Here is a 21,163-nt window from a genome sequence, read left to right as displayed (position 1 = left end):
AGTAGGTATAAAGTGGTACCTCATTGTGGTGGGTTTTTTTTTTTTTAAGATTTTATTTATTTGAGAGGGAGAGAGAGAGCAAGCACACAAGTGGGGAGAGGGTCAGAGGGGGAGGGAGAAGGAGAAGCAGACTCTCCGCTGAGCAGGGAGCCCGCCACGGGGCTCAATCCCAGAACCCTGGGATCATGACCTGAGCCGAAGGCAGACGCTTAACTGACTGAGCCACCCAGGTGCCCCTATACCTCATTGTGGTTTTGATTTGCATTTCCCTGATGACTGATGATATTGAGCATCTTTTCATGTGCTTATTAGCTATCTGCATATTTTCTTTGGGAAACATCTGTTCAAGTTCCTTGTCCATTTTTGAACTGGTTTGTTTTTTGTTGTTGAGTTGTAAGAGTTCTCTGTATATTCTGGATATTAATCATTATCAGACATAAGATTTGCAGATTTTTTTCTGCATTTGTTTGACTCCCTTTTCACTCCCTTGGTATCCTTTGATGCACAAAAGTTCTTAATTTTGATGAAATTCAATCATTTTTTTCTTTTCGCCTAAGTTTTGGTGTCACATCCATGGAGTCATTGCCAAATCCAATGTCATGAAGGATTTTTCCAGTGTTTTCTTCTAAGGGTTTTATAGCTTTAGCTCTTATGTTTAGCCCCCTTTGAGTTAATATTGGTATATACTGTAAAGCAGGGGGACAATTTTATTTCATTGCATGTGAAAATCCAGTTTCCCCAGCACCAGTTGTTGAAAAAACTGTTCTTTTCCCATTGAATGATCTTGGCATCCTTGTCAAAAATCATTCCACCATATATGTGAGAGTTTTTTTCTGGGCTGTCTCTTCTATTCCATTGGTCTGTATGTCTGTCTTGATGCCAGGACCACACTGATTTGATTACTGTAGCTTTGTGGCAAATTTTGAAGTCAGGAACTGTGAGCCTTCCAACTTTATTAATCCTTTCTGAGATTGTTTTGACTACTTGGGGTCTCCTTACAATTCCACATGAATTTGAGGATTGGCTTTTCCTTTTCTTCCAAAAAGGTGTTGGAATTTTGAGAGGGGTTGTGTTAAATCTGTAGATCACTTTGGGTGGTGTGTACAGTTTAACATTTTTAAGACTTTCTATCCATGAACATGGATGTTTTTCCATTCATATAGGTCTTCCTTAATTTCTTTCAAGAATGTTTTCATAGTTTTCAGCAGATACGTCTTTCACCTCTTTGGATGTATTTAATTCTTTTAGGTGCTAGTATAAATGAAATTGCTAAAAAAAAAAAAAAAAAAGAAGATAGTAGGAGGGGAAGAATGAAGGGGGGGAAATCGGAGGGGGAGACGAACCATGAGAGACGATGGACTCTGAAAAACAAACTGAGGGTTCTAGAGGGGAGGGGGTGGGAGGATGGGTTAGCCTGGTGATGGGTATTAAAGAGGGCACGTTCTGCATGGAGCACTGGGTGTTATGCACAAACAATGAATCATGGAACACTATATCTAAAACTAATGATGTAATGTATGGTGATTAACATAACAATAAAAAAATTAAAAAAAAAAGAAATAAATTGCTTTCTGTCTCAGCTTTGGCTGCCATAACAAAATGCTGGGTGACTGGGTGACTTAACCAACAGAAATTTGTTTCATGTTCTTCTGGAGTCTGGAAGTCCAAGACCAGGGAACTAGCATGGTCAGGTTCTGATGAAGGCCCTCTTGGGTCTTGCATCCATCTGCGTTCTTGCTCTGTCCTCCTCTGGGGGCAGTATGGGGACAGAGCAAGATCTCTGCTGTCTCGTCTTGTGAGGACCCTCCCCCTCATGGCCTCATCTATCCTAATTACCCCCTAAATAGCAGCACGCTGGGGACGAGGGCTCCTACATGTGAATTTGGTGGTGGGGAGGGGACACAAGTAAGTCCACAGCACTTTCCTGGTTTCCTTTCCGGATTGTTCACTGCTGATACGTAGAAAAACAACTGACTATTGCATCATGTCCTGCAGCTTTGCTAAATTGATTTATTAGCTCTAATGATTTTCTTGGGGATTCTTTGGGATTTTCTATATATAGGATCATGTCATCTGTGAATAGAGAGAGTTTTACCTCTTCTTTCCAATTAGGATACCTTTTATTCTTTTTCTTGTCTATAAATCTGGCTGGAATTTCCAGGAGAATATTGAACAGTAGCAGTGAAAGCAGGCATCCTCATCTTGTTCCTGATCTTAGGAGGGAGCTTCAGTTGCTTATCACTGAGCACAATGTCAGCTGTGGGTTTTTGATAAATACACTTTATGTGTTGAGAAATGTTCCCATTATTCCTAGTTTTCTGAGATTTTATGATGAAAACTTTTGGATTTTGTCAAATACCTTTCTCCATCAGTTGAGATGATCATGTAGTTTTTCTCCTTCCTTTTATTAATGTGATCAACCACCCTTGTATTTCTGGGTTGAACCCCACGTGGTCATGGTGAATAATATTTTTACTATACTGTTGGATTTGATTTGCTAAATTTTGTTGAGGATTTTTGCCTCATCTCTATTCATAATGGATATTGGTCTGTGATTTTTCTTGTGATGTGTTTGTCTGGATTTGCTATCAAGGTAGTGCTGGTGTGAGAATCAGCGTGGAAGTATTTCTTTCCCTTTGGTGTTTTGAAGAGTTGAAGAGGATTAGTGTCAATTGTTTGGACGTTTGGTAGAATCCACCCATGAGCCATTGGGTCCAGGACTTTTCTTTATTGGACGGTTTCTGATTATTGATTCAGTCTCTACTCAACGTTTGTTAAGATTTTCCATTTCTTGTTGAGTCAGCTTAGGCAATGTGCATATTTCAAGATTTTGGCCATTTCTCCTGGTCTTCTAATATTTGGTGCACACTAGCCCACAGAGTTCTCCTAGAATCCTTTTTATCTCGCCAGCGTTGGTGGTAATGTTCCCACTTTCACTTCTGATTTTAGTGTCTTCTTTCTTTTCCTCTTTGTTAGTCTTGCTAAAGTTTTGTCAATTTTCTTGATCTTTTCATTGATTTTCTCTCTTATTTTTCCAATCTCTATTTTGTTTATCTGTGCTCTAATCTTTACCTGCCTTCTGCTGGCTTTGGGTTTACTTTGTTCTTTTTCTAGTTCCTTAAGGTATAAAGTTAGGTTGTTGATTTGAGATCTTTCTTCTTTTTCCATGTAGGCATTTGCAGCTATAAATTTCCCTCTGAGCACTGTGTTTGCTGTATCTTACAAGTTATTTATTTATTTATTTATTTATTTATTTATTTATTTATAGCATGCACAAGCAGGGGGAGGGGCAGAGAGAGAGAGAGAGAATATCAAGAAGACTCCCTGCTGAGCATGGAGCCTGACGTGGGGCTTGATCCCAGGACCCTGAGATCATGACCTGAGCTGAAATCCAACAGTCAGACTCTTAACTGACTGAGCCACCCAGGCATGCCTCTCATAAGTTTTTTCTAGTGTGCTTTTGGTCCCATTGATTTCAAGCTCTAAAATGGATTTGGATGCTTTATGTCATTAAAAAAGCTGCAGGCTATGTTGGAGGTGGTCTCTGTGTGTTCTCGTGTGCCCTGGGGAGCTTTCTCTTGTGGGTGAAATGTGACTTCACGTTTTATGACTTAGTATTTCAGAAATTTAGTTGCAATTTCTGTAATTAGATACAGAGCCAAATAAACATCAAAATGGTCAAAGAATAAATTGCAACTTTCCAACATATGTATTGTTTCTTTGTTTTTACTTCAGGGAAAAGGGAAAGTGCTGCTTCTGCACCAGTGGCCTACGGCGGACTTCCACAGTGGAGGGATGACAGAAGGTCATTTTCTCCCAGGTTTGTAGACACAAGACAGACACGGCCACAGGCACGAGGAAAGGGAAGTGTTCAGTGCTGGGAATTCTGGCAGCCTTGTATGAAGCCGCTTAATCAGGACGGTGACCACAGAGAGTGAATGCTCGGTGCTTGGGGTATGATGAGCAACAACTTCATGGAATCCCCATTGTGTGCACAAGGACACCAAAGCCTAGAGGCCCACTGTCCAGGGCCCCCTGGGTCAGGGCAGGTACTCGCAGCCTAGGGGCCGCCGTGAAACCCAGCCTCTGGGTTACTCTGGCAGATAGATCATATTCTTCCTCTTCCTTAAAAAAATGTGGAGATGTAGACTTGCAAAGCAAAAACAAAACACAAACTGAACTTAGAACAGTAAAACACTATTTAAGAATTCATGTTTAATTCTGCTAAAAAAATAATCATCACTGTTACCATAAGGGACACAGTGTCTGTTGGGGAGTGTAAATGCTGGGGATTAGGACAACAGTCTCCCCTCCCTGAGAACTTCAGGTCTATTTGGAGAGATAAACTTGATTTAAAATAATGAACAAAAAAATATGACCCTGTGTAATTAAATATTAAGTTGAGTACTAAACCCTAACAGTTCCCATAGATGGCAGAAGCTGGCGCCCGGCGCAGAGCTAGTCTGCCTGCTAGCATACAGCACCACTGGGAGACCGTGCAGGTTGAGTGCACGCTGAACTCCACGCCCCCAAATAAGCACCAAATGTCAAATAGGGTAAGCAGTTGAGTAGCAGTAAAAATTCAAAATGTGTTGGGGAAAAATCAGAAAGTAGAATTGAGCATGGCAAGTGTTTTGTGGGAAGATTACTTCTTAAACTTTAAAGTGAGCAAAGACTCACATCTTCAAATGTACAAAAATTTAAATGAGAATAATGAGAAATACAGAAAATTAAAAAGTAAACACTGGGAAAATATTTTCACCAAATTTGGGAGCTAAATGAATAACTTCTGTGAGACGTAGTCGTATTAGTCAGGATGGGCTATGCCGTGCTGTGGTAAAAAAGTAGCCCGAGAGTTGAGAGGCTTGGCTCCACACGGCACTGGTCTCCCTGGTGGGGACTTGCAGGCCTCCCTGCATCCCGAGGCCCCCCCTGGCAGGACCTGCAGGCGGAAGGGGTGGAGGAGGAGGAGGGTCCCAGTGCCCACAGGCGACAGCTGGCAGGGTCTCTGCCACAGGCCTCCATGGGTGGACTGGAAAAGCGGTCAGTGGTCCAAAGACATGAGCATGACTGTGGATTGGGGAGGATGCTGCTCCTTGGCATGGATCAGGGAGAGGCAAAGGAAAGGCAGGACCCCTGAGCTAGTCAGGACTGAAATGACAGACATCAGCAGCCCTTGCTACCCCAGTCTCAGAGGTTGACCAGCTTGTCCAGTCATGTGCCTGAATCCACCTGCTCCTGGGCGTGGACAGCGGGGACACCTGTAATACTGAGACCCCACGCACTGGCCGTGGAGAGGCCACAGGGGGCCCACAGGTCCCACGCAATGTGGCATGTGGGTGGCAGGATCCCCAGGCATGCTCTTCATCTGCTCCAACAATTCAAAACAGGGAAAGAAAGCTACATGGTCAATGATGTAAAATAGAGCCCCCTGAGTGTCCTGTACCCACGGCGGGGCCTCTGCTCACGTGGGACAACAGGGCACTGAAGCTCGGCAGTGCTGTGGCGTGTTTGGTGGCAAGTCAACAAGACGGCTTGGTCTCTGTCCCTCCGCAGGGCGCTCCCACTCCTAACGGTGCTGCCTAAGGCTGCCAGGAACGGATTCTTCTTCCCTCGTGCTCGCATGGTCTATTTCTAGAGTTACAGAGACTAAAGAAAGGGCTTGGAGGTCGCAGAGTTTGAGCAAGCTTAAGTGGGGGGCGGGAGGTGCTCTGGAAGCACGTGGTGGAGAAAGCTCAGTGGGGCAGCTGCAGGGACAGTGAGCCCCTGATGAGCCTCTTCTGAGCGACCGGGCCTAAAGGACCGATGTCACGCGGCCCTGCTCCCCACAGACAGGCTGCGTGTTGGCCGGAGGGTGGTTGTCGGGCCCACACGGTTGCCGACGCGCAGGACAGACGCACGCACTTGCCCTTCGGTGCGTCCACCGCCTCGGGGGTGGTGCTGAGAGAGCTCCCCGGGCACCCCAGCCTTGCTGTCCACACAGGCCCCTCTCCCACTGCAGGGGCCGAGGACGACCTGACGCTCCGCGCCGCGCTCTATGGCCTGCTCTTCCACTGCCACGCCGACCGTGGCGACTGGGAGGGCGGCCTCAAGGTGCTGGACGAGGCTGTGCAGGTGCTTCCGCGGACCGCGCACCGCCTGTGAGTGCTCCTCCCCTCCGGGAGCCCCGCCCCCAGGGAGCCCCGCCCCCAGGGAGGCCCCCCCCCCCGGGAGCCCCGCCCCCCCCGGGGGCCCCCCCCCCCCCAGGGAGCCCCGCCTGTGAGTGCTCCTCCCCTCCAAGAGCCTCGCCTGTGAGTGCTCCTCCCCTCCGGAGCCCCAGGGGGCCCCGCCCCCCAGGGACCCCCCGTCCCCAAGGACCCCCGCCCCCCAGAGACCCCCGCCCCCCAGGGACCCCCGCCTGTGAGTGCTCCTCCCCTCCGGGAGCCCCAGGGGGCCCCGCCCCCCAGGGGCCCCCCCTCCCGCCCCAGGACACCCAGGACCCCGCGCCTGTCTGCACCGCTCCCAGAGAGCCGCCCTCCCCTGCTCGCCCCACCGGTGCCCACCGCCACGTTCCCATTCCCACGGATGACTTTATTTCCCCACTGGGAATTCAACACAAGAAGGGTGGGGATTTAAAACACAACCCACGCAAATGCCAAGGAACTGAGGTTCCATTCTGTTTTGTCTTTGTAAGTAGGAAAAGGGACACAGATTCCTTAGTTTTAGGAGCATTATCTGTATTTGTTTATCATTCAAGCATTAATTGCTCTCTTTTGCTTCTTTCTAGCTTGATTTTTAAACATATGGTCATTGTGAAGGCCAAACTTGGCCAGAATTTTACAATGGAAATACAGAAATTCAAAGACGAAAGCGAAGATTATTTGGCACGCATGTGGCACCGTCTGGCCTTGAATTCGAGGAGTGTCTACGGAGAGCTGGTCTGCTACCACAACGCCATCCAAGCCTTGCAGGTCCGACCGAGGAGTTTTGGGTGGTTGTGACTCAGCCTCTCGGGTATGGATGCGGTCCCGTGGAGGGAGGCTGAGCCCCTGGCAGCTGTGTGGGAGGCACCCCAAGGAAGACCTTGCCCAGCAGAGGAGCCACGGGAGGGGACGTGCCTTTCTGATGAGTCAGGGGCAGTAGACAGACGCCTGTCTTCCGTCGCCCCTTCCCAGCGTGGAGGGACGAGGTCCTTGTGTGGGTGGGGCGCCGTGCTGCTGCAGGGGAGATACTGTGGGGGGAGTGGGTGAAGCCCACCCAAGGGGGGGACGCCCAAGGCTGGACTGGGCTACGGACGGAGCAGGGCTCTGCAGCCTTCTGAGACTCCCCACTCCAACCAGAACCAAGACGGACTGCGAGTGACTTGGGGGCAGGCTCGGGGGAGGGGAGGTGGCTGGGGTGGCGGCAGAGCAGGTGGGACTTGCGGAAGGACGAGGAAGCCCTGTCAGATGCACCGGCACCAGATATCGTCACACAGAACGTCTCTCACGGAGCAAATCCTGCCGTGAGGTTTCTCGACTGAGCCAGGGTCCCAGGGGTGGCGTGTCTCTCGGGAACGCGTTAACTGGGGACTGGTCAGGACGCCGCTCTGTGTGGTCAACGCTGAGTGGTCAGTGAAGACCAAGGTCCCCACCAGGTTCACTGGGACCAGGCAGTGTGGACCCCGCCACTCCAGAGAAAGGCACCAGGCTCCTTGCAAAGGCTCTCTGTCCCCCCGACCCCGAGTCCCTTCGTCCCTTGCTTCCTGTTTCTCAGGGGTACAAAACGTTTTTAGTAAATACACAGGGTCACACAGCCATCACTAAGGTCAACGTTAGAATATTCCATCACAACCCAGAAACCCGGTCCGTCTGCACTCATTGCTCTCCCCACCGCCAGCCCCAGGGAGCCGCCAGTCCACTTTCTGTCCATAAGGGTTTGTCTGTGTGGACATTTCACGAAAGTGCCGCACAAGGTGTATCCGTTGTGACTGGCTTCTTCCACTTGGCATAACGTGTCCAGGCCTCGTGTGATAGGCTTTGTCCGAGCTTCCTTCACGCTCAGGGCTGAGAGTCTTCCATCAGACGGGTGTTTGTGTTTTTTCCGTGTTTAACTATTGCAAATAGCGCTGTGTGGACACGTGGTCACATTTCTTTTGGGCACAGCCCGAACAGTGTAACTGCGGGGCCGCGCCAATCTCCACCCAACCTTCCAGGAGCACTTTCCCACCAGCCGCGATGGAGAGCGCTCCAGTCTCTCCGTGCCTGGGCGACACTGTCACCTGGCCGCCTGGTTCTGTCGTCCTGGTGGGTGACGGCGCTGTCTCATCGTGTTTCCCGGGTGACTAATGCATGTATTTTCATGCATGTATTGGCCACGTGTCTATCTTTTTTGGAAAAATGTCTATTCAGATGCTTTGCCCAATTTTTAATTTGGTTGTTTGTCTTTTTATTGTTGAACTGTAGGACTTCCTCGTGCATCCTGGGCACGACCCCTTATCAGATACAAGACTTGTAAATTTTTTCTCTCTGTGTTGTTTTTTCAGCCACTTTTTCACTTTCTTGATGATATCATTTGTAGCACAAAAGTTTATAGTTTTGATGAAGCCCAATTTATTTCTTCTTTTGTTGCTTATGCTTATGGGACGGTATCCAAGAAGCTGTCCCGTAGTCCAAGGTCATGAAGATCTACTCCTGTGTTTGTTGTAGGAGCTTCATTGCTGCAGGTCCTACATTAAATCTTTGATCTGCTTTGAGTCACACTCTGTGGCTGGTGTGAGCATGTGGATGCCCTGTTTTCCCAGCCCCACTTGTTGGGAAGATGATGGTTGTGTCATAAACACTCCAACCCAGCTCTCACCCTCTCCAGCTCTCCTGCAGAACTCTAGCCAAAGCCATCGAGACAGCCATGGGGGTCCTGAGGGCCCACCTGCCCTGTCCCCGCCCGACAGGCTTCCTTCACTGGGCTCCCACGTCCACCTGCCTCTCGCTCACTCCTCCCTCCCCCACCACTTACTGAGGCGGAGGGCAGGGGCTCAGGGCTCCATCCACAATCCTCCCACCTTGGCGATCTTAGCCAGGCTCCTGGGCTAAACACGACCTCTACCCTGAGTCTCCTCACAACTTAGCCTGGACCCTCTTCCACCCTCACCTCACATGTCCCACTGCCCACTCCCCCTTCCATCTTACCATGTGTCAACCCAGCACCCAAAGTCAAACTCCTGCTCCTCAGCACCACCCTCCCCCTTCCTGCCTTCCCCCGCCCCACAGATGGCAGCTTCCCCTCCACTTGCCCGAGGGTCAGGTGTGCAGTATGGTGTTTGGGGCGAGGGCGTGGGGCCGGGTGGGTGGAAGGTAGAGGTGCCATCGGCGGGGCTGGCTCTGCTCTGTGAGGGCCGGGGAGCAGCTCCACTCCCTGGTGCAGTGATTTGTGACCCAGTTTGTGCATGGGCCAGGCCTTGGGCTGGACTCTGGGGCTGCCTGCTGGACAGAGCAGCATCTTCCCTGACCCCCGGAGCTCTGCTTAACCACAGAACCATCCAGAGAGTGCCTCACATACACATCTGAATGTGTGCCTTAGGAAACAAAGCTGGGTACAGACTGAAGACGGCCTGACTCAGGAGGCCTGGGGGCCAGAAGGGGCAGGCCGGGCAGGCAGGCCCACAAAGGGCGTGGAGGGCCCGGAGAGATCTGCGAGGCTTTGGTCTTGGGACAAAACTATCAGCAACGGAAAGGTTCTAACGAGTGTGGACAGCAGATGTCCCGCTAGAGGGTCCCGCCGCGGTGGAGGCAGGGTCTGTGCACACACTGGCTTCCAGAAGACACCCTCCGTTTCAGTGTTTGGGATGCTGAGTGGTAAGCACATGTCTCTTCTGTCCTTTTTTGTTTCATCCCAAAGAAGCCAGAGAGCGAGTGGCAAAAAGTTGAGTACATCATGGAATTCAGCGAGTGGCTGTATTACAAACAGTTTCCTATGGAAGACGTGACATTCCACCTGAAGTGGGCGATTGACATCCTGCTGCTGATGACACCTGCCAGGGACACACCTGAGCTGGCAGGTGAGGGTGGGGTCTGCTCTGGTTCAGAGCCGGGCCTGGGGTGGACGTGTCCTCTCGGGCCCCCGAGGGGACTTGCAGCCGGGGGGAGGAGCCCTGGGACGCGGGGGGAGGAGCCCTGGGACGCGGGGGGAGGAGCCCTGGGACGCCGGGGTGGGGGCCGGGGGGCGGAGCCCTGGGCCGCGGGGGAGGAGCCCTGGGACGCGAGGGGAGGAGCCCTCAGATGCCGGGGGAGGAGCCCTGGGACACCATCCCTGAGGCCTGCCTGGCCCCTGAAGGCGGGTCCGCCTTCTAGAAGGGCCCAGTCGGGACATGCTCATGGCTTGGACACCCCTATCTTGCAGGGGAGCACCTGTCCACTCAGGGAGCCCCAGAAAGTGTAGTGTCCGAGGACGTGGGGTCAGTCCCCTTGGAGAAGCTTCGGAACGTGAGACAGCTGGAGGCGCTGGCTCGCGCCTACACCCTGCTGGCCCTGATGGTGTCCCCGAGCGCGGCCAGCTACGAGGACTACTGCCTCATGGCCTACACGTACCTCAAGCGCATCTGGCAGGTGAGGCGTGAGGCTGCTCCCTGCTCGGTCCCCAGCTCTTGGCAGGAGCCCACGCCTCTCCCTGTAGCCCACGGGCCTCGCCTGCTCGTGCAGACCTCAGAAGAGGGCCCTCACCACACTGCAGTGGCTGGGGACACTCTTCTCTGAAACCTCCCCACCACCCTTGCCCATCCACCACGAAGTACCCCTGGGCAACAGTCCCCGGAGCCTCGGCATGTGGAGGGGACAGCCAGCCCATGATTGCATCTGCCTGCCTTTCAGCAGCCCTGGTCCTCGGCTTCCAGAACCTTCTTCCGTTCATCCCTCCTCCCCCATCATCTCTTTATAGGGCCCTCCCAGGGCAGCTCTTTGAGCCTCTGGTTCTCGAGGACCTCCTGAGGGCAGTGCCCTGACCCTCCCAGCAATGTGCTGGGGGACAGTGGGGCTGTCACCCCTTGGCAGTGGGAAGAATGGGAGGGACTGGGAAGGCATCCTTGGTCTTCAGGATGCCCCAGCCCACTCTCCCACCGTCCACAAAACAAGGATTCTTTAACACTTCTTTTAGGAGAACCACTAAAAGTTCTACGTGTTCTCAATTAGAGACATGAATTCACTTCATGGAGCTGGGACAGGCACTCCTCGGAGGTCAGCTCCGTGTCCCCGCTGGTCCAGCATCCTGGGGGCTGAGTGTCCCACCCACTGAGGGACACTGCAGTCACCTGTGCATGGGGCGGGCTCACTGGTGTGGCCCTGGTGCCCTAGTGGACACAAGGTTACCACTCAGAGCCTTAGGACCACTAGCCGCCCCTCAGATTTGAGCAGGTGGGGGAGCGTGTGCATGGCTGTTCTTAATGTTGCAAATCTGGATTTCATTTTTCACAGGTATCTTTATTAACAGCAGGAAAAGCAATTTCAGAAAGTAAAATTCTAGCAGCAACAACTAGTTCACATTTGTTATTGCCTAAAAAAGAGAAGGAGAAGAAGAAGGAGAAAGAGAAGGGGAAGGAAAAGGAGAAGGAAAAGGAGAAAGAGAAGGAAAAGGAGAAGGAGAAAGGGAAGGACAAGGAGAAGGACAGAGAAAAGGGCAAAGACCTCAAGCAGGTACTGTGCGCACTTTCGAATATGGGGCTGTGTCTGGGCCCCCGACAGTGGAGGGCCAGGGCCACAGACTGGGGCCACATGGCTGGGCCTGGACCCACACCCAGGCTGTGGGGCCTGCCGGACCTCTCTATGCCTCAGTGTCCTCTTTTGTAAAGTGGAGGACAACCCCAGGCTGTTAGGAGGGTGACCCAGGACGTGTGTCTCCTCTCTGGCTGTGGGTGTGCGGGAAGGAGGGCAGCTCTCCGGAGCAGGGGAAAAGAGCCCCCGCGTCCTGAGGAGCCTGCAGCCCACATGTGCACCCACGCGGCCGGACACTCCTGTGTGCATGGCCGTCCAGAGCGGGCACTCCCACCGGGCTCCAGCACTGTGTCCTCTGTGTGCGTGTCCACACAGCACTGACTGCACGTGGATGCAGGTCCTGGGGGTACCGCGAGCCGGGGCACCCCAGGCAGACTCTGGTTTGCACGTAGCAGAGAGCATCAGCTTTGTGCTCTTGCAGGTGATGTCAGAGTGTGTTTTGGCTGTGAAATCGAACGTGGCTCTGGTGTGGGTCACAGTGAGGGCTTGGGTCACAGCGAGGGCAGCCACATGCAGGGGCGCCGTTGGGGCAGAGGCGGCGGGGGGGCCCGGATCCAGGCAGCACTGGGTCCCCGAAGGTGCTGCCCTCTCAGGGCTCCCCCCGTCTGCTCGGGCTGTGCTGATTCTGCAGCGAATCCTGCGTTCCTGCTTGCAGCATCCCACCGCGGCTCCTGGCCAACAGCCGGAAGACTTACCGACAAGCATAGAAGAATGGGCTTCCTACTCCTGCCCTGAAGAAGTGATGTCGGTGTTTAAACAAGATAAAAGCGACTTTACCATTAACCCGTCAAGCATCCAGAGGCCGGTAAGGCGACTTCAAGCAGGGGTGCGGGCTTGGGTGGGGTGCCAGCCAGCTGCGTTCCGAACCCCGTGTCCCTGCCCCGTAGTAGCCTTCCTGCCGTGAAGTGTATCCAGAAAGCGGGCGGCCTGAGCAGGGGGCTTAGTGACTCGTTGAGAGGGAGACCCCTGTGTGTGCCGCCTGGGCTGAGGCGCAAGCACGGTCAGCCCCGGGCCTCCCCCGGTCCGGCCGCCACTCTCCCCAGACGAACTGCGAGTGTCGGTGGGGAGCACGTGCTCCCTGTCGTCATGCAGCCCCCCCCGAACACGGAAACGCCGCTGTGGGCAGTGTCTGTGCCTGCGACCTCCCGAGTAACCCACAGAAATCCCTCCCTCTCCGGATTTCCACACTAACCACACTGGCAAGGAAGCCGTTGCTTGTTGAGGTTCCAGGGGTTAGGCCCGAAGACTTTGGGGACCTTCGGTGCCCACTGCCTTCTGCCTGTCTTTTGTGCTTAAAAACGTGGAAATACTCCTTATAAACCTTTTGTGTTTGGGTTTGTTCACTCAGTGTTTTGTGGGATTTGTCCACGGTCGTCTGTGTCTCCGTCACCTGTTGGGTCTCCTGGCTGTGGAGCAGTCCCACGGCCCCTGACTAGACCACGGTCCATTTGTCCGTTCGACACTGGATGACATTCGGGTTGTCTCCAGCTCGTGGCTTCACGCGCGAAGCTGCTGTGAGCGCTCGTGATGGAAGCCGTGCGTCTCGGAGCGTGTGTTTGGTCGACCGTGCCGGCCTCGTCTGGCTCCCCTTCCTACTTTGGCCGTTCAGAGGAAGCATGGCGGCACCTTCCTGTGCCCTCTGGCCACCCGGACATCTTCTCTGTGGCCTTTCCAGTCTGTTGCCCACATTTTATTAAGGTTTCTGTCTCTTTCTTGTCGATTTGAAGGAATTCTCGATCTAGTCTGGGAACAACACTTTGACAATTTACGAAGGGCCGATTACCTTCCACTCTCGGCCTGGCTCTCTTGCGGTCTTCTCATTGACTAGAGGTTCCCAGTGTTAATGTGATAAAATTAATGATCTGTTCCTTTGTCACTATACTTTGTGTGTCCTGCTTAAAAAGGCCGTTTCTCTTTCCAAAGGTCATGAAGATATTCTCTTACAATATTTTCCCCAAAGCTTTATGGTTTTGTGTGCCAGATTCACACGGACCATCCACCTGAGATTGGTGGGTGTGGTGTAGGGCAAGGTCAGCCTCAGGCTTTTAAATCTGGGTATCGGAATGTTCCAACCCCATTTATGGGAAAAGCATTTGCCCATCTTCTTTGCAGAGCCACGTTTGTCCTGAATCCAGTGTCCACACACGTGTGCGCACACCTCACGGTCGTGATTACTGAACTTTGCGTGCCCTCACCTTGTTCTTCGAGAAGGTCTCGGACGTTCTTTCCATTCTCTTTGCATTTCCACGTGTACTTTAGAACCCACGTGTTGGATTCCACTTAACACTCTGGGCGGGGGGTGCAGGTCGTGATTGCTCAGAGTCTGAGTCAGCCGTGGACTTGGGGAGAGCCAGCCCTCTCCCACAGCCTTCCCGTCCGTAAGCACAGTCTGCCTCTCCACCGGTTTAGACTGCCCTCGATTCTTCACAGAGGATCGAGTTTTCTGTGTGGAGCTTAAGCACGTGTTAGGTGTATTTCCATGTATTTGATATTCTTGATGCTATTGTAAATATGCCTTTTTGTGTCATGCTTGAACTCCACATGAAATATAGAAATATAATTCTGTTAACCTTTTTTTTTTAAGATTTTATTTATTTGAGAGAGAGAGAGACAGCGAGAGAGGGAACACAAGCAGGGGGAGTGGGAGAGGGAGAAGCAGGCTTCCCGTGGAGCAGGGAGCCCGATGCGGGGCTCGATCCCAGGACCCTGGGATCATGACCTGAGCCGAAGGCAGACGCTTAACGACTGAGCCACCCAGGCGCCCCTCTGTTAACCTTTTAATAATTTTGGTGATTTATCTGTAAATTCTTCTTGATCTCATGTGCATACAATCATTCCATCTACAGCCAGCTGCTTACTTTCTAATTTCTAGTCCTTGCACTTTTCATTCCCTTACTTGGCTCTGTTGGCTCAGGCCTGGGCAGGTGTTGAAGAAACACCGTGACAGCGCACAGCCTTATCTCATTTCCTGCTTCAACGGGAGGGTCCCCAACACTACTTGGAAGTATAATTGGTGTTTGTTGTAGTTTTATAGATATTCTTTATTGACTGGGGAAGTTTCTTATTTCTCTTTGCTAAGAGTTGTAATCATGAATGGCTATAGACTTTTACCAAGTATTTTTCTCCATCTGTTCAAGTGATAATGTTTTTTCTCCTTTATTCTTTTAATTTATTACATTGATCTTTTGCTGATGATTATCATAGTACGATCAATGTGGCTGAAACGTATTATTCATCTCATGTATAATCGTGTTTGACACTTTGGGGTGTTTGCTTCCATGTTCATTCCTGTTCATACAGCACCCATGTCAGGATTTGGTAAAAAGTTACTCAGACTCTGAACCGTTTCCTGCTCCCAGCCGGCACCAGACGTGCGGCTTTTCCACACCAACATCCAGCTCTCCTGTTGTCTGTGCACACCCGCTGGGCGTCCTGTGAATTAGCCCAGTCCCGGCACGGACCTCCCAGGGTTGGTGGGCGCGGGCTCCTCAGGCTCAGAGCTCAGTCCCTCAGGGCAGCCCCCACATCAACACTGCTGTCCGCACCGCTGTCTGACGTGGCTACGAATTGGGGGTTCCCGTGACCCCCTCCTCGGGGTTGACGATTTGCTAGGACGGCTCACAGAACTCAGGGAAACGCTTTACTTTCTAGATTACCGGGTTATTAGAAAGGATGCAAGTGAACAGCCAGCTGAAGAGGTCCACGGGGCGAGGTCTGGGCAGGTGCCGAGCACAGGAGCTCCGAAGTGCGTGGCGCTCGGTGCACCATCCCCGTGTGGACGTGTTCACCACCCGGAAACTCCACACCGCTCCACTTAGGAATTGTAGGGAGGTTCCGTTATGCAGGCGCGAGTGATGAAATGTTTGGCGGTTGATTTATCCAGTCTCCAGCCTCTCTCCGAGCCCGGCATCGGGGGGTGGGACCAAAGCTCCCGCCCTCTGGTCACAGGGTTGGTTCCCCGGCACGCAGCCCCCAGCCTGAGCTGGACAGGGGCTGCCCAGAGTCACCTCCCGGCATAAACTCAGCTGTGCTCGGAAGGGGCTCATGAGCCACAAAATTGCAAGGGTTTTAGGAGCTCAGCACCAGCAACAAAAACAAAGTCCAAGGATCCATGTCCTTCTGGGCCACAATCTCACATTGACCTTTTAGTTAAGAAGTAGTCCCTCCCCCGTCCCTTTTTTTGGAGGGACTTCGTGCTTTTACTAATACTTATTTTTTTTAAAAGTCTGATATATGATGAAGTGGTATTTTATTTATTCTGTCCATTAATAACTGATATTTGAAAATATTTTAATATTAATGGAACATAATCTAAGAGAAGTTCAATTTTTTTACATTTTAATATCAGGCTATTAAGAGCTAATAAAAGTAATTATGGTCAAAATTATTATATCAAAACTTACAATAAATGCTTGGTATTAGCCCACATACAATTTAGTTTTTGGTGTAAAGTTCTTTGCAAAAAAGAACATTTGATTTACTTCACTAGTGGGAATATGTCTGAATGCTGGGATGGCCTCTTCTTGGTATTTCTTCTGCTGTGGATCTTAGCATAGTTATCTGTGATTGTGTGAATGGAGTTGAGCGGAGAGGTACTCATCACGTTCATTCCAAGTAAAAGTACATAACTGGTTACTATAGTAATGAGGAGGTAGATGGCAGTGCAACTGCCCAATATTTTTGAGGCCAATAGGTTAAGCCTAAGGAGTTTAGTCAAGATTCAGGAATAAGATTTCACACAAGATATAGTATGAAGCCAACTTGGGAGCTTAAGAAAGGAACAAAACCATAAATCGCTCTTTCTGGCAATGGTGACAGTGAATTTTCTACCATTTTCCCTGTGACTTCAGATAATCTTTGCTGGCCTGGGGGGCATGAGGGCGGGGCCAGCCAGGACACTCCTCTTGTCACCGTGGAAGGCCCCCCATCTTTTTTTTTTTTTTTTTTTTACTATTCTTGGGGAGACTTGTATAAGATTATTTGTTATTTCTTCCTTAAATTTGGGAGAGTTCCCTGGTGGAAACTTCTGGGCCTTTTCTTCTATATGGGAAGGTCATAAGTTATGATTCTGTTTACTTTGTAGTTCTGGAGCTCTTCAGATTTTTTGTTTCTTCTTGTAATTTGGTGGATTGTGTTTTTCTAGGATATTTCCACTTAATATAAAGTTTCAAGTTTGTAATATAATGTTGTTCTTAATGTGCTTTTATTATCTTTTAGTGTCTGCAGGTCTGTAGGATTTGTGTCTTCCCACCCCTCTTTCCCGACCAGCCTCATCAGGAGTTACCAGTTATTAGTCTCTCAAAGAACCACATGTTCTCCAGGCCACCCGAAGCCACTGGCTTTTGAGGACGTCCCTGAGACGGCTGCTTTCCTTGTAGATCACCCTTCACCCTAAGGCGCAGCCCTTCGGGCACCCAGCCTGGGCATGAAGCTTTCAGTGGGCCCTCAAGGCCGTTTTGTTGTCTCCACCTTACAAAAAAACCCAAAACAACCCAAACAAACAAAACCCAGAAGTACCATCCAACCTCTCAGCTGCCTCTTGACTCCGCAGAAACCCCCAGGACAAAGGGACCCCAATATGGCAGGCTCATTTCTCTAGATACCCATTGTCTTCTGGCACTCAGCCCAGTAACTTCTCCCAGCATCAATTACCCAGTCTTCAGAGCTTTTGGTGCGTTTTTAAAATACTTCATCCAACTTTTCTAATTCTTCATTGCAGAATAATTATTTTATCAAACCCAGTCCGTTGTTATAAGTATTGTTCTTCTCCACCGGTATTAAGTTTTAAGGCAGTTATATGTGTTCATAAAGAAATTCTGTTTTTAATGGGTCAGCAGTTTTTAGTAGAAGAAATCTAACAAAAACATTAATTTGAGTAAATATGTAAATGGATTGTTTCTTATGAGGACTTTTAACTGTACTTGGGTGTTGAAGATTATGGATGATCGCAGATGACAAGATGAAAGCTATGAATGAGGGAGAGAAGGGGGAGAGCACATCATTCATTCATTCATTCATTCATTCAACAAACACTGTTGAGCACCTGCTGTTTGCCCCGAGCTGTGCTTGTCATGGAGAAGGATAGAGGTTTTTGAAGAAAGACCCTATAAGCTAGTGGCCTACCCTTCCTCCCCTCTTTGACCTTACATGTTTGTTGTGTATTTATGTAGACATACACTTTATATTATCTGGACCATTTGGTCAGAGCCCTGCAGAAGATGTCCCTCTACGAGCTCACCATCCCAGTCCTGCAGTTGGGTGTAGTAATCGCGGCATCTGTGGTAGAAAGCAAGAGCCTCAAAGATCTCTACCACCTGCGGTCAGTATGACTGTTTTATATTCAGGGAAACTGGGGAACATTTAGGTGGCTAAAGGGAAAAATTTCCCCAAAGCAATATAAAAACAAACAGCATTTCCAAATATTGATTCTATGGTTGACTATTTCTATAAATAATAGTCCCTGTGATTTGTAAAACCAAATAAATCAATATACTTAACATAAAAATAGTAATTTTATTTTAAAATTTCGACCTGGCCCTTAAGAGAAGATCATTGTTCTAAGGAAATATACGCTGAAGTATTAGAATGAAGGGCCACTGTGTCTGTGGCCTGCTCTCAAATCATCCAGAAAAAAACCATAGGGGGATGGCGGGGGTGGGGAGGCAAAACGATAAAGCTGATACAGCGAAGTGCTCGTGCTGAAGCGGTCTGGGCGAGAGATGCACAGTAATTCTTTGTAGTGTTCGTGCCACTTTTATGTAAGCTTGAAATCCTCTCAAAACAAAACCGTTTCACATCAGAATCAAAGCAGGGCTTGTCTGCTTTGCACTCATCACGGTGGCCACAGCCCTGCGCACGGTACCTTATTCTTCCCTCTGAAGGTCGCCCTGCGATGCTATGTATAGAGTAAGACGTGTGGGTGAGGATTAAAATTCTTTGTACCTGAAGTTTGGTAGAGGTACCTCTGTCATTTTGCTTGGGTCTAAAAATTATTGAAAACATCACTAAATTATACATTCCTTTTTCGTTTACCAATTGTTTTGAGGCTAACTGAGCCCAGTGCAGCCTGACTCTGATCTACCAGGTCCCGTGTGACCGTGTTCTTTCTCCCTATCGCCCCTTCCCCTAGACTTGCCCTTACCTGTTTGGATTTGAAATTGCGAGAAACAGCTGCCTACCATGAAGAGGTGGCCGGGCAGACATACATCTATGAGCTGGAGCAGGCAAGGTGCGGCCCTTCCCCATCGCTGTTCCACCCCCCGTGGGCGGGACACCAGCTCACCTATAACCCAGGAAGGATTTGGCCAACGCGGTCCTGCTCCCGGCTGTGTCCCCTCCAACCCCAGGCCCCATCCTGCATCACAGACAGACTGGGGGGTGGGAGGACGCTCAGCCTGGGGCTGCTGTGCCGGAGGTTGGGTTATCTTTGTAAACAGGTGAGTGATCGGTGGCTTCTTATAGCTATTTTAATTTGCATTCCTTGATTACTAATGACATTGGACATTTTCAGGTATTTCTTGGCCATTGTATTTCTTCTTTGGCATATCACCTGTGTTACTTACATTAGCTGCAGAAAAGAAATTGCCTTGAGAAAGGAGAAGAATAAAGAACTGCTCTTGGAAGACAGTGTGCCAACTCTGGCTGAACCCATAACTGTAGTGGACCCAGCAGAAATGAAGCCCCTCGTGGCCAAGGACAAGGTACCCTCACTCTGCGGGCAGCACCTTGTTCCTAGCCCAGCGGGGCAGCGCCAAGGCCAACCTCGGGCTGCTAGCCAGGACGTGCCTTCACCGTGAGCTGTGTCCAGACCCTCGTGCCGGGTTCCCTGGGACACCCGGGGGCTGGTCGGGTGTGCCCTGGATGTCTCTGGGCCAGTTGGAGCTACAGATCACCTCAGAGCGTGCCCGCCAGAGGCACTGGGCAGGATTCAGAGAAGACGGGCAGGGTGGTCGAGGCCTGGCAGCTAGAGAGTGGCCAGGAAGTCTGACCACTAACCAGCTCTCCCTTCCACACAGCGGGCTCACTTTGTGTGGGCTCGCCCATCAAGGAAAGTAGCCGTCCCAGCCACCACGCCCCGAACGCCTGTCACCATGGGCGTACCACCCTTGGGACTCCATTTGTGAGCCCCCAACCTCAACCATTTGGGAGACGTGGTAGGAACATGCCAGGCTCCCATGTGTCTTGCCGAATTCAGAGGCTCAGTGACACCTCCCGTGCTGGTCCAGGTGCCGCCTGGTACCGGAGAGTGGGGTCCCAGAGCATGGGGCACGGGCGGGAGCAGCGGCGGCACAGGACCAGCTCTGGTGCCCCTGGGGGTGAGCTGGTGGGTGAGAAGAGATGGCTGTCCCAGGAGACCGCATGCTACTGAGGCAGGGGGCCCGGCCTGGTGGGAAACCATGGACGGTGGGCAGCTTCCCGCCAGCCATGGGTGCAGACCTGCCTGCCCTGCATTCCAGCTCCTGAAGATAAACGGAGAGACCGGGAGGGGCCTGGAAGGGACGTCCTTCCCCCAGCTGTGGACCCTCAAAGCAGAAGTGCTGCTGGAGATGGACCTGTACCAGCCTGCGAGGCTGCTGCTGTCGGAGGCCTACCTGGCCTTCCAGGTGAGGGGCTGCGGGGCGGGGGGGGGGGCGCCCGCACCGCCAGAATCAGCCCCGCCCGCCTGCGCACCTCGGCGGCTCTCTGGGACTCGGGCTGTCTGCTTGGAAGCTGGCTTGCCGCTCGCCATTCTGGAACGTCCATCCTGGACTTGGATCTAAGTCTCTGCCCTGCGCCTGTTTCTCTGGTTTTCGTTCACTCTTTGTGGAGAGTTTGCTAAAGTGCCTGCTTCCTATGGTTGCCGCGGGTCTGATTCCACGGATGGCAGTGTTCCCCGCGCTGCATTTCCTGATGTTGCATGCAGAGGCTGAGAGCCTGGAGGGCCTGGGGCTAGGCCCCCGGCCCATGAGTTTTGTCCTTACTGCTCAGGTGTGGGCCCTGCAGGTATCTGTGGTCTCTCGGGGGCCTCACTGGAAGCCTGGGGTTTTCTGAGCCCCCTCAGAAAGGCTTGCATTCCAGTCTGGCTGTTCAGATCTTAGCTCAGCTCCTTAGCCCCCCTGCTACTCCCGTCTGCTCAGCTTCTTGAACCTGCTCTGCCCTTGAGCACAGATCTTCGGGCCCTCCTGGTGCCCCCGTGATTGGCCCTTCTAGTGCCAGCACCTGGAGGCTCCAAAGCCCCGGCTGTCTCCTCCCGAGCCGGGCTGTTGCTTTTCTCCTGGGCTCTGTCCTCCGTGAGGATGGAAGCCTGTGTGTGCATCCCTCCCCGTAGAGATGGTGGCCCTCCGGCACCTGCGGACAGGTGGTTCTATCTGCGTCCAGCTCGGAGAACTGCATTCACGGGGGGTGGGGGGGCAGGCAAGGCAAAACTAAAGGACCAGACAGGCTGTCCCTGGTTTTGAAGGATT

The 21,163-nt window shown here is 51.4% G+C and overlaps 1 protein-coding gene and 1 pseudogene across 1 annotated transcript in view; one reads left to right on the top strand and one right to left on the bottom strand.

The window, feature by feature from the left end:
• The window catches only part of CFAP46 (cilia and flagella associated protein 46), a gene marked incomplete at its 5' end in the record, with an annotated part of 68,966 nt that overhangs the window by 15,566 nt on the left and 32,237 nt on the right, over positions 1 to 21,163 (top strand). The window contains 11 exons of the mRNA XM_032423020.1: positions 3,736 to 3,820; positions 6,002 to 6,140; positions 6,767 to 6,950; positions 9,856 to 10,015; positions 10,357 to 10,562; positions 11,424 to 11,642; positions 12,376 to 12,525; positions 17,891 to 18,039; positions 18,850 to 18,948; positions 19,288 to 19,420; positions 20,177 to 20,323. Coding sequence (XP_032278911.1) covers positions 3,736 to 3,820; positions 6,002 to 6,140; positions 6,767 to 6,950; positions 9,856 to 10,015; positions 10,357 to 10,562; positions 11,424 to 11,642; positions 12,376 to 12,525; positions 17,891 to 18,039; positions 18,850 to 18,948; positions 19,288 to 19,420; positions 20,177 to 20,323 — 1,671 coding nt within the window. The remainder of the gene's footprint in view (positions 1 to 3,735; positions 3,821 to 6,001; positions 6,141 to 6,766; positions 6,951 to 9,855; positions 10,016 to 10,356; positions 10,563 to 11,423; positions 11,643 to 12,375; positions 12,526 to 17,890; positions 18,040 to 18,849; positions 18,949 to 19,287; positions 19,421 to 20,176; positions 20,324 to 21,163) is intronic.
• Positions 16,155 to 16,620, bottom strand: LOC116644122 (annotated as a pseudogene).

This window comes from Phoca vitulina, unplaced genomic scaffold (assembly GCF_004348235.1).
Source record: "Phoca vitulina isolate PV1807 unplaced genomic scaffold, GSC_HSeal_1.0 scaffold28, whole genome shotgun sequence".
Lineage (NCBI taxonomy): Eukaryota > Metazoa > Chordata > Mammalia > Carnivora > Phocidae > Phoca > Phoca vitulina.
This window is presented reverse-complemented; position numbering and strand designations above follow the sequence as displayed.